General features: G+C 42.7%; 1 protein-coding gene across 14 annotated transcripts in view; it reads left to right on the forward strand.

Moving 5' to 3' along the window:
* The window catches only part of WDR27 (WD repeat domain 27), a 197687-nt gene that overhangs the window by 73599 nt on the left and 100779 nt on the right, over positions 1-23309 (forward strand). For 12 of the 14 annotated variants that reach the window (XR_005595768.1, XM_039528789.1, XM_039528788.1 and 9 more), the window contains 4 exons: positions 1537-1634; positions 2807-2928; positions 18143-18240; positions 22721-22823. Coding sequence is in view for 11 of the 14 variants with exons in the window: in XM_039528789.1 (XP_039384723.1) it covers positions 1537-1634; positions 2807-2928; positions 18143-18240; positions 22721-22823 (421 nt within the window). In the remaining 3 variants the exon portion in view is untranslated. Of the gene's footprint in view, positions 1-1536; positions 1734-2799; positions 2930-18142; positions 18241-22720; positions 22824-23309 lie in introns of those variants that run through there. The other 2 variants (XR_005595769.1, XR_005595770.1) reach the window with 2 other exon arrangements.

The raw sequence follows: 23309 nt of genomic DNA on the forward strand, positions 1-23309 counted from the left end.
TCCACAGTGCCTCCAACAGGTGTATCCTCCCTAAACTTCAACCAAGGCTTTTCGGGCTCCTTTACACCTCTGTGACTGTTTCACCAAACACAAAGTGGGCAGAATGGTGGGAGGTTCTTACTGTTGGACTTAGTTTTAATTTCCTCTGCTCAGTTGTGATGCTGAAACAGAAATATTTTTTCTTTCCTTTTAATGAATTCTTATCCTGCTCTAGGATTATCAGGTGAATAAATTTTTAAATAAAAACACAAAACATTTTGTTCCAAATAAAATACGTATCACTTCCAGAATACCCCTTACTTTATGCAAGGAATACTAAGCTCCTGTGGATCCTTTCTATCTGCTAACTGCAGTCAGTTTTCTGAAGTCACCTCCTCTTTCGTAGTCATATCCCTCATTTTGTATAATCTTCCTTTCCATCTGCAGTCAAGCACTAAAAGGTTTCCTTTCCTTTACTCCTCACAATTGCACTCTGTCATTCCAACCTCCTCATCCCTCCAATCAGTGCTCTGACTAACTCTCCACAAAATCCTATACACCATCACAGCCATTCTTCCCAGAGCAAAGCTAGCATTCTGTCTCTGAAAGTGGAGAGGAAAATATTATATATGGTTCTTCTGTCTGACCACAGTGCCTTCTGAATGTGCTAGGGCCTCTCATTTGGGATGGATTCTTTTCTTTTCTTTTCAATTAACTTCTGTTGCTTTCCCTTCCAATTGTTGGGGAAAGAGTATTCTACTCTTCGAGCCTGATCCAATTCTCATTGGAGTTAATGGAAAGACTCCCATTGATTTCAGTGGGATTTGGAACAGGTCCTTAGTGGGTTATCTCAATTGATTGTTCATGCATGTTGGGGAGGGAAGATATCTGTGCCTGTTTCTCCAGACTCAACTCATGGGATTTGTTGCTTCATGTTTACCACTCTGTCTCATGGAGTACTGAATTCACCTGTGAGCAGTTTTTTACCTGAACCATGGCAGAGCAAACAGAGTGCCTGTTGCTAAAACTTGAAATCTTTTGTCTTAACCCAGTCTGCATTTGGATACATTATGAGACCTCAACCAATTTTTTAAAAAAAACGTTTCAGAATAGATCTCTAGTACCGTGCCGAGGGTCAAACAAGGTAGGGTTTGTTTGTTTTCTCATCCATTTTCTCTTCTCCCTCATACGCAGCACGTGAAAAGCAGCACCATACCTAGTGATATTTCTACTTTCATAATCATTATAATTGGAAGATTTACTCTTAACACCTTCTGGATGGAAGGCTGAATTATTTTGATTTTAAGTAGGTGGAAAGTTGAACATCAGTCCATTAGATCAAAAAGTACTCATGCCTATGTTACGTGTATACATGTTTTTTCCTACTATGAGTCTTCCAACTAAATTGTTCTTTACTGGAAATTTTATATTACTGTGGCTTTGTCTGGTAATAAAAAGGGGATCTTGGCTTCCAACTGTTTCACTAGAAGTTTACTTTTGGTCATAAATTATGACTCTTTTTGCTAAATAGTTCATTTAATTTCATATCTTTTGCAGATATAAACAGAAGAGCATTTGCAAATCAGTACAGAAATTCCCCATGGCTTCTACTGTGGAGATTACTAGCCTTTCAGCAATAAATGATTTCTACTCTTGTATCCTGGGTCGTGGATAATTATTGTTTCTGTACGGTATTTTAGGCTGAATGGCATGGAAATATTCAAGATAAAAAGTTGACATGAACTCTATAGCTAGTATCTTTTTCTACAATTATAATACTAATGTAATTGTTTCATAGTAGTCTTGTTGGACTCCAGCCTAGCATATTAATGTATTTAAATTGTAAATTCTTTGAGGCAGGGACTGTTTTATAATATTATATGTTTGTATATAGCAACTAGCACAGTGAGGCCCTGCTCCATGACTGGAATCCCTAGGAATGACCGCCAAATAAATCAATAATACTTTGAGTAAAATTATTTTTATATTTTTATGAAAGAATTGTTGCCTTAAAAATGTCAGATTCCAAGGCCACAAGGGACCTCTATGAGCATTTAATCTGACCTCCTGTATAACACAGGCCATAGAACTTCCCCATAATAATTCTTAGAGCAGATCTTTTAGAAATATATCCAATCTTGAGTCAAAAATTGTCAGTGATTGATAATCCACCATGACCCTTAGTAAATTATTTCACTGGTTAATTACCCTTAATTTATGTGGACTCAGGAATATTTTACTTATAATCTGATTTCTGACACTGACCTTGCTTAAATCACTTCACAACTGCTTCAGCTTTCCCATCTGTAAAATGGCAGTAATAATACTTCACTACCTCACTGTGGTATTGTGAGAATTAATTTGATGTTTTTAAAATGTTTGGAGGCAACTTCCCCTCCCCCAAAATACTATATAAATGCTGCTATTATATATGCCTGTATAGTGATGTATTCTACAGATCCTATTAGCAAGAATTTAGGATGACCATTTTATGCTTGGCAAAGACACAAGTGAATAATCCTATTCCACACACATGTAGTACTGTATTTAAAAAATCAATTTTCTTGCAGGCTGCTGACATACTTTGGCCTATTTGCTAGTAAGAATCTGGCTGTTGAAATACTTAAGGAGCTTGTTTCAATTGAAGTAGGTATATATTTGTGCCTATTTTTGATCAGTATGGGTATTCTGGTTATGGAAATTTAGTATACTTGATTCATAAATGTAATTTATAAACTAGATCTTGTTAAAACATAGGTATTTTTTTTGCTCTTGTCTCCATTGGATCTGTTTGTGTTGTTTGAACTTTAACTCACAGAGGTTACAGATATTATACTTGCAGCTGGTAGCAACCGAACATTAGAAGTTTTTGACCTCAATGCAGGCTGCAGTGCAGCAGTGATACCAGATGCTCATTCTAGATCAGTCCACCAGATCTGTCAAAATAAGGTAGGTATTTTATTGATTTTTTTTTTAATATTAACATACTCAATAAGGAGCATTCAGAAAACATTAGGTGATTTAAAAAACTTGCTATCTCTCCTGTGCAATGTATTTAGTGTACAATAAGATCAAAAGGCTAGATCGTCACAGCCTTTACTTAGCTGCAAAGAGGAGTAACCAAGATATTCTCTTGCTTCATACTCGGCCCTGCTCAGGTGCACGACAGTGCTCCTCTTCTTACTCAGGGTAGATTGTAACATTACAGTCTAGTCTAACATGAGCTATTTACAGCAACCAAACTCCAAAATTCATTTTCGATGTCACAATGATTTTATAGCTTTCTATTATCCCTATTTGATTTTCTCATTTAGCTTTGCAATACCCTGTTCAATGAAGCTTCTTAAGAGTCTTCCAAATCTATTTATTTCAAAACATTTTAATGCAGATGGATTACATTTACATTGTGTGTGTTTTTTTTATGAGACCCAGATAGATTTTGTGATAGAGGGAACAACTTGAATTAATAGTCTTTTGCTAAGGGCAGTGAAGATAGGTCTGAGTTTCCCATCATTTTCCAGATTATTTGTGCATCCTTAAAATCTATGCTGCCCCGAGCCAAAGTGGTCAGTGAGTTGTAATGAAAGGTACTCCCTACCTTCAGGGCTAAGTATCCTTCCAATTTTCTGCTGCCAACACAGTACTGAGTTAGGCTATGTACACACTACAGCTTAAGTTGGTATAAATTATATCACTCAGGGGAGTGAATAAGCCTCCTTTTGAGTGACATAAATTACACCAACCTAAGTGCCGGTGTGGACAGGGCTACATGAGTGTGAGAGTTTCAGCCACCGACATAGCCTCCACAGCTCTCAGGGGCTGGAGTAATTAAGGCCACAGGAGAGTTCTCTCCCATCGGCTTAGAGCGCCTGCACTAGTAGTGCTACAGTGGTGCAGCTGCAAGCTCTGTAGTATATTTAGCCTTAGTCTCTGCTCTGCTCCTCTCTGTACTAATCTGCTGTTGTGAATACTGGGCCAGCTAAAAGCTTCAACTAAATGTTCGCCTAAATAATAGCAGATTATTACTTTTTTAAAGGTCCAAGCAAGGGTGAAAGTAACTTAAAGGACTTACCGGTACTCCAGAGTCCTTAGGAGGGGCGGGACCTCAGCCGGAAGAAGTGTGGCCTCTACCGGAAGAGGCGGGGCCTTTAAATCCCCAGGCACTTTAAATCAGGATTTAAAGGCCCCGGGGCTGTGGTAGCAGCAGCTGGAGCCCCGGGCCCTTTAAATCACCCCCAGAGCTACCAGCTGCAGAGACGGCTGGGAGCCCTGGGGGTGATTTAAAGGGCCTGGGGCTCCAGCTGCTGCTACCGCAGCGGAGCCCCAGGTCCTTTAAATCACCATGGGAGGGGGCTCCCGGCTTTCCGCTATCCTGGGGCCCCAGCCTCTGGCGGAGCTTTAAAGGGCCCGGGGCTCCAATGCAGTAGTGGCAGTTGGGAGCCCCTGGCCCTTTAAATCACCGCCAGAGCCCTGCCGCCGCTACCCCAGGGCTCCAGCAGTGGGGCTCGAGTGGCGATTTAAAGGGCCCTGGAGGGTAGCGTCAGTGGGAGCCCCAAGCCCTTTAAATTGCTGCCAGGGGAAGCCCATCCGCCCTGATACAGCGCACCGGTTCTTGCCAGTACCCCATACCAGGGCGTACCGGCTTACTTTTACCTCTGGGTCCAAGCTTTTTGTTATTTTGAAGAGTTCTTGTAACAAAACACAACTGCCCATTTTTACAGATACAATAGTTGTCAGTGAGGTTTGAACCATAGACCTTCAGTGCCAAAAGCACCACTTGAACTAAAGGAGAACTTTTACCCAGGAGACAGCAGTAAACTGTATGGCACTGGTCACCAAAGACATCACATACACAGAGGTGATTATATACACATACCTCCTACACTCTGCTGGCTCCCTGTTCTATTATGGGCTCAGTTCAAGTGCCTGATCCTCATTTTCAAAGCCCTTACGCAAAGGCAATTAGTCTATCTACTGGATAGGAAGATGTGGCCCTTCAGGGATACTTCTTTGGGGCCAGAGTAGAGCAGTTTCATTGCAGGTAGTCTGTGATGGTGGAACCCCTTACTACAAGAAATCTGGATATGCCTGACATTTGGAAACAATGCAAAACCCATCTTTTGGGGGAAGGCCTTCCTCCAGTGATGCGGAAAGAATGACCCAGTGACATTTAGTTACCTGTTTAAAAGCAAAACCTGAACCAACCTAAAATCCCTCTGTTTGTGAATAGAAATAGCTACAGAAGCAGACATGTCAGTGGAGGTGTCTGCAAACTGCGTATGTGTGGGAACTGAACTAGTGCCTTGTTCGGTTTCTTGTCCTAAGAAACCAAGTTTAGTTGGGAGTTGGTGGATGGAGGCAAGTAAGTGAGGGAACAGAGCTTTGGAGACTAAGGAAGCATTAATCTTCATCTGCTTTTCCCTCACTGTGAGCCCAGCATCACTTTTGGGACATTTGCAGACCTCACTGTCCATTACAAAAATAATTTTTTCTAATTTAGTTTTTGTAATGGAAAGTAGTCATTGGATCACAAACTGCATCAGAAAGTCAACTGAGTTCATGGAGACTGGAGAAGAGAAAAGGGACCTTACAGGTCCTGGGAACATGAAAAGAAGGAAGTGTTTGATTTATTTTTTTTAATTTATTTATAATATGTATAGCCAAAATTGGGGAGAGAAGATGGTAATTTTCTTTTCCCTACTTTCTCTCTTCTTTCTTCTAGGAAATACTTTTCCTAGTGGAAGGATATTTTAAATAATGCCTCTCCCTCAAGTTGTTTTTTAAAACAATTTTTTATAATAATGAAATGTGGAATAACTGAGACATAGTCTAATAAAAGTAATCAAGTTTGGGGTGTATATTTAGTAGGCTATTGGCATAATTCTCCGATGATTGATTATAGTCACTCTGCATTCAGTCTACCACCACACAATCCAGTCAAGTCACACACTGATGATGATATTAATTCACGCAATAGAGTAGCTTATTTCTACATTAGGCTCCAACTTCTCATTTGCATTTATGCTTCAGCACATGAACTTTCAAATTTATAGTTGGATCAGAGGATTTGGGATTTTTCATTTTTTTAAGAGTTTTGATTCCCTTATAAAACTACAAAGTTTCCTATATAATCTATAACTGAGCATCTTATTGTATTACACTTCAGCGTTTAGAATATTGTTCTAATGTGATCACTTGATATATATATTTTTTTCAACTGTTTTGGTTGTCAGACTGAAAAATCTACATTACACATTATTTTGAATGACTTTATGAATATTTTGTCAGATAAACAAAACCAGGCATGAGCAATGTTGTGAATAAGAGTTTACTAATGTTTTTCCTTAATTTTCTTCCAGAAGTGAGTGATTTAATAAAACAAAGATAATTTTAAATTAATATAGCCCTCCTTCAGTTCTGTGAGTTAATAGTTTAGTACATGTTCTCTGCCATGTACAGCTGGTGTTTGTTTGTCAATATTATGAGTTAAACATTTTTTTCAAGGATTCCTCTTGTGTGACTTGATACTGCTTATTGGATTTAGGATCATTACAGCCCAAATGTAATTACCATAGTGGAAAATAGTTTCAGTAATTTTATTACAAACCCCACTCCTCCAGTTTTCCTCTATTACTTATAACTAAGGCTGCGTTTTAGTTATGGGTATTTAGTAAAAGTCATGGACAGGTCACGGGCAGTAAAAAAAATTAATGTCCATGACCTATCCATGACTTATACTATATACCCCTAACTAAAACTTGGGCTGGGGCACCATAGGGGTGGGGCAGGTGGTGGCGCCCAACCCCTGACCTCTGCTGGTACTGGAGGATTGGGGGGTGGGTGGCGCTTGGCCTGGGAGGTGCTGGGGGGTGTGCGCGGCGGGGCTGGCAGGTTACCACCCAGCTCTGATTGGCGTTTCCCTGCAGCTCCTAAGGGAGGGGCGGTCAGGGGAGCTCTGTGCGCTGCTCCCACCACAAGTGCCACCTCCCATTGGCTGAGAAGCACAGCCAATGGGACTTATGAGGGGTGTCACCTGCGGGTGTGTGCAGTGCATAGAGCCCCCTGGCCCCTCCGCCTAGTAGCTGCAAGGACATGCCAGTGGGAGACAGGGAGCCCCTCCCCAGGTAAGCACCGCCCCACACCCCAACCCTCTGCCCCAGCCTTGACCCCCCTCCCACACATCCAAACTGCTGCTGCTGACCAGGGGCTGCTCACCTCGGGCAGTCCCTGATCTAGCACTAGCCACTGAAGAAGTCATGGAGATTGTGGAAAGTCACAGAATCTGTAACTTCCGTGACAGCCTCGCAGCCTTACTTATAACACAAGTATAAGAACTGATCTTGGTCTGAAACTTCACATGGAAGAGTCAGAGGAGAAAAATGTTTTCAAATCTGATTTAAATAAATTCAGCTGTTTGTTTCTGTGCTAAAGTTGTCTTTTTATGGTTTCTGGTTTTTTGCACTCCCATAAATCACCATTTTTAAATGAAATTTTATAAGCAGTTACTTCATAATCTGGATTTACCAGATTTTTCTATTTTATAGTATTTAAAAACAGTGGCATAGGACTAGATTATCCTCTCCTATGTTTGCTACAGGGAGAATTCAGGCTTCATAAATCACACTGGAAGGGCCCAGAATCTGTCAGATGAAGGGAAATTTATCTGCTAAATAGCATCATTCTTTAAACTCTGAAGTCCGCTGTCATGATTACAGGGCTAGCTGCACCTCTGTGCCCTTTGTGGTCTGAGCGCACACCCTCAAGTATTAGGACTCTTGTCTTTTATTTCCCCGGGGGTTGAATTTTCATAATTCTCCCACTCCTAAACCTGGGCTACAGTATCCTGTGGAAAGAACAGGAAAGAAAATTTATGCTCAAATAAATATGTTAGTCTCTAAGGTGCCACAAGTACTCCTGTTCTTTTTGCGGATACAGACTAACACGGCTGCTACTCTGGGTACGTCTACACTACGGGACTATTCCGAATTTGCATAAACCGGTTTTGTAAAACAGATTTTATAAAATCGATTGCGCGCGGCCACACTAAGCACATTAATTCGGTGGTGTGCGTCCACGGTCCGAGGCTAGCGTCGGCTTCTGGAGCGTTGCACTGTGGGTAGCTATTCCCTAGCTATCCCATAGTTCCCGCAGCCTCCCCCGCCGCCCCTTAGAACTTCCGGGTTGAGATCCCAGTGCCTGATGGGGCAAAAATCATTGTCGCGGGTGGTTCTGGGTAAATGTCGTTAGTCACTCCTTCCTCTGGGAAAGCAACGGCAGACAAGCATTTTGCGCCTTTTTCCCCTGGATTGCCCTGGCAGATGCCATAGCATGGCAATCATGGAGCTTGTTTTGCCTTTTGTGACTCTCACCGTATGTGTACTAGATGCCGCTCACAGAGGCGATTCAGCAGCGCTACACAGAAGCATGCTTTTGCTTTTGTATGACAGCAGAGATGGTTACCAGCCATATTGCACCATCCAAACCCTTCCATAAATTGGAACTAAGATGATCATGGCTACCAGTCCTTTTGTACCATTTGCTGCTGTCATAAGTGCCCTGGCTGCTCTTAGCCAGGGCGCAAAAAAATTGGGAATGACTCCCTGAGTCAATCCCTCCTTTTTGGTATCTAAAAATAGAATCAGTCCTGCCTAGAATATAGGCAAGTGTACTAGATAACCACTGTATCATAGAACCAGAGAGCACAGCTGCTCTGTGTCAGATCCTGCAGAAATTATGATCTGTATGCTATTCACAGGGGGTGCTCCTGTAACAACACCACCTGTTCATTCCGTTCTTACCCCAGCCTTCCTGGGCTACCATACCATTGTCCCCCCACTTGTGTGATGAAGTAATAAAGAATGCAGGAATAAGACATGGTGACTTGTTAGTGAGAAATGAGTGGAAGGCAGCCTCCAGCTGCTATGATAGTCCAGACAGGACATTAAGCAGTGTGTAGGAGAGAAGCCCAGCATCCCTCTGCTAGTCCAGGGGCAACTGAATCTTTTCTTTACACATGAAGGGTGGGGGCTGATGGAGCTCAGCCCCCTGTTGCTATGATGACGATGGTTACCAGCCATATTGCACCATCCACCACCAGAAAAAATTAGGGCCAGGCGCCCTTGATCGACCTGACGGATGCTAGTCAGCATGGTTACTGCCCCATGTGCCAATAGGCTGATGACGAGGACGGTTACCAGTCCTTTTGTACCATCAGCCACCCATGGCAGGGGGGGAGTGATGATGTTGGTGTTGACGGCTGCAGCATCGTGTCTATCTGCAGCATTCAGTAAAGATAGGGTGACATGTAAAAGAGTCAGAGGATTGTTTTCCCTTTCGCTTCTGGGGGTGTGTGTGGGGGGTGAGTAGATTGCCAAGCTATGCCCTGACCCACTGCGGACACTGTGTTTGACCCTAGAAGCATTTGGAGCTCAGCCAAGAATGCAAATACTTTTCGGAGGCTGCAGGAACTGTGGGATAGCTTTAGTCCTCCAGTCCATGAGCGTCCATTTGATTCTTTGACTTTCCGTTACGCTTGTCACGCTGCAGTGCGCTGAGTCCCTGCTATAGCATCTGTCTGGAGATTTTTAAAAAAGGATTCTGAATTTCATCTTCTGTAACGGAGTGCTGATAGAACGGATTTGCCTGCCCTTACAGCGATCACATCCGCATGGTCCGTGCTGGAGCTCTTTTTTTATTTTGATTTCGGACTGCATCGCCACCCGTGCTGATCGGAGCTCCACGCTGGGCAAACAGGAAATATTCAAAAGTTCGCGGGGCTTTTCCTGTCTACCTGACCACTGCATCCGAGTTCAGATTGCGGTCCAGAGCGGTCACTGGTGCACTGTGGGATAGCTCCCGGAGGCCAATGCCGTCAATCAGCGTCCACACTAACCCTAATCCGATATGTTAATACCGATACTAGCGTTACTCCTCTCGTTAGGGAGGAGTACAGAAACCGGTTTAAAGAGCCATTAAAATCGATATAAGGTGCCTCCTAGTGTGGACGGTTGTGGCGTTAAATCGGTTTTACGCTCCTAAAACCGGTTTAAACGCCTAGTGTAGACCAGGCTTCTGAAACCTGTCAGTAGCCTGTGGGTCAACCATGCTTATTTGGAAAGTTAGACTGAGTTCTGGCATCTAAAGTTCTTCCCATCGTGAGTATATGGCCAGTGATGTACAGTGACAAAACAAACTATTGTTTATTTTGCAGGCAGAACAAATCTTTGAGAGAAAAAGGTTTTTAAAACTACAAAGAGTCTATATGCATATCTGTCTTACCTAAAGTCTTAACATCCTCTGGTCATGACCTAGACAGGCCTAGCTTCTTCAGACACTCCCATCAAGGTCCTTTGTCTCAGCCTACTGTTACCTTACTTGAGTGAGAGTGTCCTTTTTAACATGCTTCTTCTGTATTCCCAGGCTTTGACCCTTCTGGTCAAAGCTAGTCCTATAGGCCTAGCAGGAAATCAAGCAGGGTCTTCAGAGCCAATGGATTGTCCCTTAGCAAATTTCAAATGTGTGCTGCGTGGTGGCTTATTTTGAGCCATTCAGTTTTCCCAGGCAGCTCTCTATTGACTTGACTTAAACATCCCAGTAACCAGGTCCATATACAGTATTGATAAATTATCACAGAGAAGCTCCAGATCAGTGAGATTCTTCCACATTAACTTGACATTTGGGTTCTACAATTTTAGGAGGGTTTCACTGAGTAAAGGTAGTGGTTAGGTGTGGCATGACTAAGCTACATTGGATCATCATAACCTGGCAAACTTGCAGGGAAGCATCAGCAGGAAAAAAATCATTCTCATGGATTCATATTCTTTGCTGGCAAGCTTCCATGGAAAGGGTATTAAAGGTGAAGAGCTGTACCATGGGTTAATGTGGAGGAACCCATCCCTCCCTGTAAATGTTTTTCAGACTTTTTTCCAGCCCTGAGATTTTCAGGATCTCTCCATGGAGTTTAGGTCAGTTTTGGGGCTGCAAGGTAACACTCATTGTTCACTCCATAGACAGCCAATTCTGCTCACACCCCTTACTGGATGATTTTTTAGAAATATATGGAATTTTCACAGTCTCTCTTGCTGTGAAGGGGGATTCCTCAGAAGGGACCCTAAATTATTCTGACCCTAAATTACTTATTTTAGGAAAATATCAAAAATCCTCTTACAGTGCGTTTGATCATGGTGTGAGTGCTTGAATACAGCAGCCAAAGTGTTAAGGAGAATCTGAATCTTACAGCCGAATCTACAAAAAATATTTTGTAGTCAGACTTGATAGAGAAACTGACTTCTTATGTCAACAGTCCCTAGATGGATGAAAACTGGACTCTGAAGTGAACTCAGTTATACTGAGAATCAACAGTTTATGGTTTATTTTTTTAATATCAATCTCATGAGATCTTATTTAAATTCACATAAGTAAGTGTGTTAAAGAAACTCATGTGTAATCCTCCCTATTATTGGAAGGTTGAGTTAAATGATGGGTGAGCTTATGTACTATACATGCTGCAATGTCTAGCACATTGGGGTAGATTAAGGATAGCTTTTCATCCTTATTTCTGAATGTCTTTGCTTCTGTGGGTTTAAAATAGTTCCTCAGTGCTACTTTCACATAACTTTTTGTGATTATCTGGAGATGTGGTCTGGTAAAATCCTTAAGTATGCTAAACTCCTTCAGTATTATTTGTAACACATACATGCTTAGACTTTTTCTGGCTTCTCTTTTTGCCCTGTCAGCTGAGTGACTTCAGGTTACTTCAGCAGAGAACACTTTAAAGCTGTGGACAAGTATTCATTTGGGAGAAAAATTAGAGGCACAAAGGCAGACTGTGGTATAGCAAAGAAAACTGAGCTTGTTTTATGGAAAATTGTAAATTAAGCTTCTAAATCAACTTTTTCAGTTACATAAAATACATTAATACTTAAAACTAAACAACTCAGTGGAAAAAGAAGTTATGAAGTCAACTATTTAGTTATCTATGTGTATATTTTAGGGAAAAGTTCTTATAAGAGAGGAATCCTGTACTCGGGAAAATAGCAGGGACCAGGAAATCACTAAAGAAGTTTTTTTGGTAGTGTGCCTACTACCATGTGCATGTTTGCTTATTTATTATGTAGATGCATCACATTATTGTTATGGTTCTGGACCAGTGTAGATGAGCAGCTATTCAGAGTTTGATAGACAGAGCCCTTAGGTTCTTCTTCGAGTGATTGCTCCTATGCATTCCAGTTAGGTGTGCGCGCCGTGCGTGCACGGCATCTCGGAACTTTTTTACCCTAGCAACACCGGCGGGCCGGCTGGCACCCCCTGGAGTGGCACTGCTATGGCGCGAGTTATATACCCCAGCCGGCCCGTCCGCTCCTCAGTTCCTTCTTACCGCCCGTGACGGCCAGTTGGAACTGTGGAGTGCTCTTTGTCCTCCACGACCCTAGCTCTCGCTTCTTGTTTGTACATAGTTAGTTTAGTGATTAGTTTTACAGTTAGTTAGTTAGATAGTTAGTGTTAATAGATAAGGTAAAAGGGGGGGGTTCCCCTTTTGCCTCACCCGGTGCGGGCTCATGCCCAAAGCACCGGGCTTTAAGCCCTGCGCTGCGTGCCAGAGGCCTATGCCCGTCGGAGACCCGCACGACGCCTGCCTCCGTTGCCTGGGCGAAGGGCATAGAACAGATAAGTGTTCGCTCTGTTCTACATTTAAACCGCGGACTCGAAAAGAGCGGGATATCCGCTTGAAGCAGCTCTTGATGGAAGCGTCGCTCCAGCCACCGGCACCATCCGCGCCGGCACCGCGAGCTTCCTCGGTACAGAGCGCACCGGCGGCACCGAGCCGTTCCGGCTCCGCGGCACCGCAGCCTCAGAAAGCGGCTACAAAGTCTCGGCACCGCTCGCTTTCGCCTTCGAAGAAACATAGGCTGGCGAAGGCACTGGCGCAGGCTCGCGCTGAGGACTCGGTGAAAGCGGTTGCGCCGCCTGCGGCCCCCGCGGTGACCGTGCACAAGCCGTGCACCGGACCTTTGACTCCGGCGCCGCCAGGCCCGTCGAGTCTGGCGCCGCCACGCTCCCCGGTACCGTCCGTGGTTGAGTCCCGGCTGCCGTCAACGCCGGAGACATTCTTTTCCGTGCGGGAGCTGATTCAGCTCATAGAGGCACCGAGCCTCCGGCCCCCGGCACCGCCGGTGCGGGCTGTTGTGTCGGCAGGAAAGCCGGCCAGAATGACCCGGCCACCGTCTCTGGACAGGCGACATGGACGACACACCCGGTCCCGGTCTCGTTCCCGGTCCTACGGCAGGTCTCCATCCCGTCGCTCGCGATCTCGGCACCACTCGCCATCGCGGTACCGATCGCCGTCGAAACGTCGGTCGCAGTCCCGGTACCGCTCGTCATCGCGGTACCGGTCATGCTCCCGGCGCCGCACGAGGTCCAGGTCACCATCGCGTCGGCACCGCCAGAGGTTGCCGTCCCGGCACCGTGACTCGCGCTCCCGGCACCGGAGGTCTCAATCCCAGTCGAGCTCCCGGCACCGGTCGAGCTCCCGGCACCGTGATGGACGTCACTCCCGGTCGCCATCCCGGTACCGAGCGGACCAGCATCGCTCTTCGCTGCCATCCGGGGCCGGACTACCTCACTCCGCAGCGCACTCCGTCAGCGCCTCGGCACCTCCATGGCCATCCCGTCCCGCGTCGGTCGCTTCTGGGATGGAGGGCTACGGACTCCTGCCACCCACCCCGCAGGGCCATCCTCAAGGGGCACAGCCGTGGGGCTTCTGGGTTCCATGGGCCCAGTATGAGGCGCAGGGGGTGCCCTTCCCCCCAAGACCCCTCGCGTCCGAGCGCAGGGTTCCAGCGGCGACAATCAGCCGACCGGCCCCTTCGCCGCCTGCTGCGGATGCTATACCACCTGAACCCCAGGGGCATGCGCAGCCCGACGCCCCCGACGAGCACGAGGCGGATCCCTCTTCGGAGGCGGTCATCCAGATCAACAGAGCCAGATGTGTACCCAGAAGCCTCCTACTGCAAGACAAACCCAAGAAAGAAACCAACAGGACTCCACTGGCCATCACATACAGTCCCCAGCTCAAACCCCTCCAACGCATCATCAGGGATCTACAACCCATCCTGGACAATGATCCCAGACTTTCACAGGCCTTGGGTGGCAGGCCAGTCCTCGCCCACAGACAACCTGCCAACCTGAAGCATATTCTCACCAACAACTGCACACCGCACCATAGTAACTCTAGCTCAGGAACCAACCCATGCAACAAACCTCGATGCCAACTCTGCCCACATATCTACACCAGCAACACCATCACAGGACCTAACCAGATCAGCCACACCATCACCGGTTCATTCACCTGCACGTCCACCAATGTAATATATGCCATCATATGCCAGCAATGCCCCTCTGCTATGTACATCGGCCAAACTGGACAGTCTCTAAGGAAAAGGATAAATGGACACAAATCAGACATTAGGAATGGCAATATACAAAAACCTGTAGGAGAACACTTCAACCTCCCTGGCCACACAATAGCAGATTTTAAGGTGGCCATCCTACAGCAAAAAAACTTTAGGACCAGACTTCAAAGAGAAACTGCTGCGCTCCAGTTCATCTGCAAATTTAACACCATCATCTTAGGACTAAACAAAGACTGTGAATGGCTTGCCAATTACAGAACCAGTTTCTCCTCCCTTGGTTTTCACACCTCAGCTGCTGGAACAGGGCCCCATCCTCCCTGATTGATCTAACCTCGTTATCTCTAGCTTGCTTCTTGCTTGCTTATATATACACACCTGCCCCTGGAAATTTCCACTGCTTGCATCCGAAGAAGTGGGTATTCACCCACGAAAGCTCATGCTGCAAAACGTCTGTTAGTCTATAAGGTGCCACAGGATTCTTTGCTGCTTCTATAGAACCAGACTAACACGGCTACCCCTTTGATACTTGACTCCTCTGTTGGTTAGCAACCTTCTAAATTAAGCACTAGTAACCTGCTTCAATATTGATTGAAGTTGGTGGGTACTGGATCAGGGTGTGGTTTTAGTCCTCTACACCTAGAAGTAATATTCAAACCTCTTCTGCTCATGAGCAGAGGATTAGCAAGGTGTGGTATGCATGTGGAAAGTAAGCATGAATGAGGAGACATGAGTTCAAATTCATTTCTCAGCATGCAAATAAAGCATTTATCTATGCATTCCCATTTTTGGCCTTACTCCTAGTTACTAGGTGAGACTAACCTTGTAACCACATAAAAGTACTTTCAAAAATACAAGGCCAGATAATTCCCCTGTGTTCCGTGTCTTACACATCAATTTTTGACATGCTGTTATGTGCATCACTTAACATGTGCTGTGCAATATTCAGCATTTTGGCCCCGATTCAACAAACTTCTTACGCATAGGTGTAACTTTAAGTATGTGAGAAGTCCCTCTGAAGTCAATGGGTCCTATAGCCTCATGGGGACTGTACTATCACTTGAACAAACACATGAAAAATGCAGTTCACAGTAATGTGCCCAAATATAATAGTGCCAGTAAATGTGAAAGTAGATCATTTTTAACCATTGGCTAAATAGATTTTCCTTGCTGGACTTGTGCACTCTTCTGTGCAGATCTAAGAGTGTTCATTCATTCATGGAAGCAATATATTCTGATAGAGAACTCCAGTTTCTGGTAGGTAAGCTGGCATTCTTTGATTAGACACAGGCACCTGGATGTAGTGTTTCCTTTAAAAAAAAAAAAAAGGCAATGCAAAATTAGTCTTGTATGGTGTCTTTAGAAAATACTTCACACAGGCTTACAGTTTGAAAATATAAGCAGCATATGCAGGACTTTATTCAGCAGTGGTAGTAACAACATCTAATAATGGCTGGACATCATAATTCTGTGTCAGGAACACTAGAATATTGGAGAATAGAGAAAAGTTTAAGAGAGTTAGGAGTTAGATTTAAAGGGACATAGTGTTAACAAGCCATAGAGAAGAGAGATGGTTTGAAAAGGGCTTGTCTGATTTTTTTTCTGCTACCTTGCACATTGTGAAATCATTTACACCTGTGTAAAGTAAGTGTGAATTGGGTGTAATACACTACCAAATGACTATATAAGATGCAAGGCAACGGAAAAAATAAGGTCTTATGTGTCTGCCCTGAATTATGGACAGGGGGGAGAGCTTGGACCTAAAATCAATTACCCAGGTTCAGAAATGGAAGGAGGACAGAATTAAAACTAGTGGAATTCAATGAGTTCAGTGAATAGTCTAGAGAATAGGAAGAGATGAGACTGAAGCACAAGGGACATGATGCTGAAAAGGCCCTTGGAGGCTACCAGGGAGATTTTGCAGTGAGTACAGAAATGGACAAGAAGTTAGTGAAGATTTGAAGAGAGGGTTGTGGGACAGGGTGGAATTAGATTTTCCTGTTTCCAGTTATCAGTTGAAAAGAGCTGATGTATTTTGGCCATATTGCAGTTTGGAGATATGAAATAATGTTACAACACCCAAGACAATTGTTGGCTCCATACTCCAGTTGACTTCTGTGATACTGTTAAATCAGCAGCATAGTGCATGTTGGAGCATCCTATGAAGCAGGAGATGGGGATTCTCAGTTTAAGGAGAATTGTACAAGAAAGAGAAGGTGGGGAGGCAATTACAAGTCTATTAAGTGAATGCTGGATGCCTCATTTAACCTTGCCATTTGGGGAATTAATTTGTATTTCTAGAGTTATCATTACTCTATCTGGAGATCACTTTTATGGCAGTGCTCAGTATCCATTGACTAAATATTGGAGTATTTCCCAGTTGTACTCCAGCTCTTGTGAAGAACAGAAGATTCTTGGCAGCTGTTGTATGCAGCCAATTCAAGAACTTGAATGGGTGGTGAGGGGAGTTGCACTGTTTAGTTTTAGTTTCCTGGTAACAAGATTTGTAGCTAGCAAAAAAAGACGAAGGTTTGTCAATATGGATGTTTACAAATGAGAGGAGTTAGACTGGATTTAATTATTTAAAGACATGAAGCCAAATTCAGTCCTGGTGTGAACGAGTGTAACTTCTATTGAAGGCAATGGAAATTACACCAACTTATGCCAGGGCTGAGTTTGGTCCATTGTTTGGTATTGGCCTATCCCTGTATTATAGGGTTTAGCTCTGTAGAGGTGGTTAATCCCTGCATTTTATTTTTTCTTCTATTTCTTTGTTTGCATGTTGATGTAAGTTCTGTTTATAACCCCAAACAAACACCATAACTAAGTTGAAAGTTGCTAAGATATTCCTTGCTTGTTTTGCATTTATATAAAAACATATTTAGTCATTCTATGGCTGTTACACTCTTAGATGGATTATACTTTGGTGGAGAACATTAACATATGTCACCTTTGTATGATTGACCCATCTACAGTGTTTCTCTGAGGCAGAATGTAAAGTATTCAACCCAAGGGCTTGGCAGCATGATAATTCCTTGTGGAAGGGGGCAGGGAGGAGGGAGTTTTATGGTTTGCTGACCCCTACTATGTATAAAGTTTTTGTGGAAAATGGAAAATATGGTCTGAACCTCTCAATAAGGCAGTGTGAGATGCGAAAGTATTCCTGTTCTCACTGCCAGCAGCTGGTATGCTGATCATGTGTTCCATAATTCTTAGCAAGGAGAGCCAAGAGAGGTTCTCTAATGACTACACACTCAGTGGGGTGTTCCATAATTTCTAGCATGAGCTGTTGCTAAGGAACCTCAAGTGTTTCCTTAGCTTCTTTATTAAAAGTTATTTTGCTCAGTGTGTTAGTTCCTGCCAATGGGAGTAGCTGTTTCCCTGTTCTTGTTGCCTTATTAAGGGCTGTTGGTCAGGCTGCAACCTGTCTCTTTGTGTGAAGACCGTGGAAGGACTGTAGTATGGATTTGCTTACAACAGATACTTCCTCCAATTCTAAATTTAGCAAGGGGTACATTTCAGGAAGAGGGTTTTAGAGAGGTGGTCTTGAAGGTTCATGTTCTGAAGAACCTGGAGGGTATGGTGTGTGGCAAACTCATGTGAAGTACATACAAATTGAACCCTGACGGTGTTGCAAAGCCCCAGTTTTATATTTCAGCTCAACGTAGGTAATGTCTGTGTAGATTTTAACTGAATGCATGAAATCTCTAAACACCTGAAGTGCTGCCATCTGAAAGAAATTTCATATGTTACAGGGATCAGCTTTTAGCACTCAGCCGCTTGAAGCTTACAATCTTTTCATGACCACAGCCACTGGTGATGGCATCAAACTGTGGGATTTGAGAACACTGAGGTAAGGCCGGATTACTTACATTAGAACTAAAAATTCAGATATTATCCTTATTCAGAGTCTTCATACTTTCTTAAACAAGTGAGGTATAATTTGTTAATATCTGTACTATGCTCTGAAGATATAAGGCACATGCTAACTATTATATGAAGAAAATGGCTAGCCAGCAGTAGCTACAGTAAACTCAAAAGTAGTTGTTTTTTTTTCTTTATAGTAAATATGCAGGACCTGATGCGTCTCTTCGTTACATAAGTGGTTTTTCTACTATTCCAGTATAAAACTAGTATAATGGAATGCGGAATCAGGCTTGCAATCTTGAGCTTTTTTTTTTTTCTTTTAAAGGATAATCTCAGATTGTTTAGAATATTAACTATTTATACAAAATAAAAGTTACATTTTAGCCCTTGGTTGCCCAGGGAAAGCTCACTAAAGTAGAAGCCATTGAACAGTCAACATTTGTCAACTATTGCCACATATTTACCTCAGATATCACTTATTTCAAATATAAAATAGTATATTGTGCTATGGCAATGACAGTGTTTCCAAAACATCGTGCCAGCCTACCTGTTGTAACAGATCACCATATGAGCTGGTGTTTAAAATGGGAATGGACTTTTATGTAACTAAATTATTATTATGAATCATGTATACTCAGCCAGAAATGTATGTGGTGCTTTCTAAAACCAGACTTCCCCTCCTCCAAAATACAATCTAGCACAAGAAAAGATCTCCTGCTGCCTCTCCCGCAAAAAAATCCCAAACCAAATAAAAAAAAAAGAGGAGGGACAGCGGTTCAGAAAAGGGAAGATTTGGGGAGATCTCTGTTGAGGAGGGTTAGGTAGGAAATATTTCTAAAAGAAAAGGGTTTTAGAGAACTGATTTGAAAGAGAGGGGAGGTGTATGGGTTTTAAGTGATATTCTTGGTTTTCTTGTTTTTGTTTTTATTAAATGTAATGCATGCATTGATTATTAGTTTGGTTTTTTTATTAAGGAATACTTGAAGTTATTTTCAGTTATTTTCACTTTTTTTGTTTGTAAAAGATCTGTTAAGCCCATAGAAGGGCATGTAAGGTCTTGCCAAAATATGGCGCCTTATTACCCACACCAATGTCAAAAAGTAATAAAACTGGAGACTTCTGTGGTTGGAAACTATTATGTTCCTATGTTTTTGTAATCAGCTGGTCTAACTACTATTCTAGAAGAGTAATAAATGAGTTGAGAACTTTTCACAGATCACTTACCTGCCTTTTCCTTTTTAAAATATTAATATAAGCAAAGCTGGTGAATGGTAAAGTAGTTAAAAATAAAAGCTGGGTAATCAATTAAATGTGTCCTGGGGGGAAGGGAATAATTTATTTATGTTCTTGCTTCTTGTTTAGTTTGGCAGGGTCATTATATTCACTGAGTTCATATGGCTAAATTAAAAAAAATTAAAGCAGGTCATTTGTGGCCCATATTTAAAGTACCTGTCTGTAAATATGAACTATAATGCTCACTGGCAGTGACTGTTGCAGTGAAGTTGCAAAAAAGATTGTGTTATCCCCAGCTTTTCACTAGCTTATAACCTTCTAAAATGTTCTCCTGTTCAGATGACATTTTCTGTCCTTGCTCTGCTCACAAATGGAATTTTCTGGAAAAATTGAGTTTTTAGTCTTTTTTTAGTTCACGCAAGGAAGAAAATAGTTTACTCTCCCCTTTCTACCTACTCCAGTAGGTGTTATTCACATAGAGAATTAAAAAATGGCTGAGTTGAGTGTTCTGATTGATCATGGAAGAAGTCTGCGGTAAAGGGGCATTGAACTGTTATGCACTTTACAAATTTTTGGTTTTATGTCCATAAAGCTCATAGTACACAAAACACATGGATTTCCCTCATTTTTTTTCTGTATGAGTGTTACTTTGAACATGTCTCTAACGTATACATTCTTGACCTGGTTTTTCTTGCTTACACCACTAATCCATCTCAACATTTGCATTCCTTTGGAACAGATCATTTACTCAAAGTTTCGTCTTTGTTGCCCAACACTCAATGCAATATATTAAAACTGGATGTACCACTGTTTTATAGATTTTCCCCTTTTAATCGTACTGGTATTTTCTGTCACACTTTTTGATGGGCAAAAAGTGTTTTAAAGACATCCTGAAAGCCAACATGAAGAACATTTATATTGATATAAAACTCATGGGAAACCCAAGCCCTCAACTGACCAAAATGGAAAAGGACCTTGTGGCAAGGATCCCAGTATTTCGAGATCCAAGGAAGACAACAGGAAACGGAGAAATGGGAAAGGAGGAAAGAATGCATTGCAGCCTGAGTCAACAATCTAGGTCTACCCCTTCCACCGGGAAATGTCTGCCCCAACTGTGAAAAGATCTGTGGATCCTGAATTGGTCTCATTAGCCACCTCTGGATCTGCCAGTGATAACTGGCTATCATTTTATGGAAGACAATCATCAAACTCTGAGGGATTACCAGCGATTTTCCTGACACATATTACACCACTTAACGTCCCTCTGTTTGAGCCCAGCGTTAATTATCCTAGCTCTAATTTCATCCTCCATTACCCCAGATTCTGGAACCCAGATACTTGAAACTTTTGCATTTTCAGTATTTATCTGCCCTTCTAGTTCCAAGGATAATTTTTCAGTGTTCACATTATTGAAATGCCATACCATATACTATTTTTTCTCTGTTTATTTTGACCCGATGTCTCTCCAACACATGTCTCCATTTATCAAGATCCTCTTCTAGACTGTCTTTCTGCTCACTGCATAGAATATCATCTGAAGACAGCATTCACCAAGGTGCCTCTTTCTGTATGTTCCTTGTCAGGGTATCCAGGACAAGGATAAAGAAGAAAGGCTCATTGCTGATCTCTGATGCATGCCCATCTTTACTAGCAGTTCATCTGTTTCACCACTAGAAGTTCTCACTATTGACATTGCATCTACATGCATGGCTTGAACAAGCCACACACAAAGTTTTGGTACCACTTTCTCCCTCAGACACCACCATATGACTTCTGGTGGAACCAGGGGTGGCTCTAGGCATTTTGCCGCCCCAAGCACGGCAGGCAGGCTGCCTTTGGCAGCTTGCCTGCGGAGGGTCCGCTGGTCCCGTGGCTATGGCGGACCTCCCGCAGGCCTGCGGGAGGTCCGCCAAAGCCGCAGGACCAGCGGACCCTCCGCAGGCAAGCCGCCGAAGGCAGCCTGCCTGCTGCCCTTGCAGTGCCGGCAGAGCGCCCCCCGTGGCTTGCTGCCCCAAGCACGCGCTTGGCGTGCTCGGGCCTGGAGCCACCCCTGGGTGGAACTCAGTCAAAGGTCTTTTCCAAATCAGTGAACACCATGTGAATATTTTTCCTTTTCTCTCTAAATTTTTCCACTAACTGCTTCAGTGCAAAAATAGCATGTAAATGGGGAAATATACTGTAAGTCTTCATCAGTATGAATAGTGTACTGGAAATGCAGTAATAATTAACGCAACAATAGATCTTTCGCTACCACTCATTTTTGCTTTGTCTGATAGATTTTAAGCGTCTATATAATTATATATAATATATGTTCACAAATCAATGTGACATGTATGCCACAATGTATATCCAATATCCCAATGAGAAAAAGAATTCTGCTATTGTGCATAAACTAAATTGGTACTCTGCATACAGAAAGTTTCTGTATAAGAATGTTTTAATGCTGGTACATTGTTTTGGTGATTCTAGAGGCTACAGCTTGCTGTGAAGACCACAGATTTAATCTTGGCACATAATATTTCAGAAACGTCATTCAAGCCGAATTTAGACATATCAAGTTTAAAAGCAATTCACAAATTAATAGTTAAGGTAGGAAAGTGCAGTCCATTGACTGTGCTGTTTCGACATACAGTAGTTGTAGAGAACTATACACTGCATGTTGTGAAGTAGCAGTACAGAAATTGGCACACAGTGTCCAGAACTCACATAAGAGAGAGAGGAGTTTTGGAGCTTCCTGAGTCAAATGAAGTTGGACCCTTTATGTGTATTAACATTAGCAGAGAATTTAAGCACTGGGCTTGAGTCAAATTGGTCTACTAAACTGTGGCTGGAATATTTGCTGATTGGGTGATCCTAGATTTAAATTTACAGGAGTGTTTTTGTCTCTATCCCAGAAAATTTAAATCTCAAACGGAAAAATTCAAGTTGGTAACTTTACATTCTAACTTTCCAGTTAGAAAACTGGAAAGTTAGAACTTTACATTCTAACTTTCCAGTGTTTCAGATTTATGTTAGTAGATTACTGTATTCCTTTAACATCAATTACTCCTATCTGCCTGCAAAAATGATATTGAAGATTTAATTTCTAGTACTGTATTGGTAACTAGGCAGATATTGATCTGAATTTAGCAAAACTTCACAAAAATAAGTGATTGTAACTACCAACTCTGCAGCTGGTTTAAAAAACTACTTTTTAGCCAGCGTTAATTCAGTTTATTTTAATTCCCTTAAAGGTGTGAACGTCGATTTGAAGGACATATTAACCGCTGCCACCCATGTGGAATAGCTGTCACTCCCTGTGGGCAATTCATAGCCTGTGGATCAGAAGATAAAAGCGTGCGTAATAATATTTTATGACTTTTATTGCAAACTATAGAGCTGCTTCTAATATATGCACAAAAAGTGTCCTTTCATGCATTCTTCTGGGGCCTTAGATAAGAGCAGAAAAACTGAGATCTTGTGTGCGCTCTTTGAATACCAGGGATCCTATTTCACATTCATCAGACTCTGGGCTTCCCCTCATGGTGTTGGCCAAAATGTCGTCGTCTTTTTACTGTTCTGTAAGGCGCTGTGTGCCTGTTGGCTGCATTTTCATTTGGTTGAAGAGAGAGAGAGAGTGAGAGAGTGTCTGTATTAGTTTGAGCACTTTGAGCCTTTGAGATAAACTTTTACTTACCTTTGAAAAATAGTAGATATGTTTTGGATTCCAGATACCTGAAAGAGCATACATATCTGATTCTTGACATCATAAAGATGTATACATTGCATCTGACATACAGTGCATTTTCTTGCATGGCAGAGAAAATAATTTTCTTTTAAATA

This window comes from Mauremys reevesii, linkage group 3 (assembly GCF_016161935.1).
Source record: "Mauremys reevesii isolate NIE-2019 linkage group 3, ASM1616193v1, whole genome shotgun sequence".
In the NCBI taxonomy this organism is placed as follows: Eukaryota; Metazoa; Chordata; order Testudines; family Geoemydidae; genus Mauremys; species Mauremys reevesii.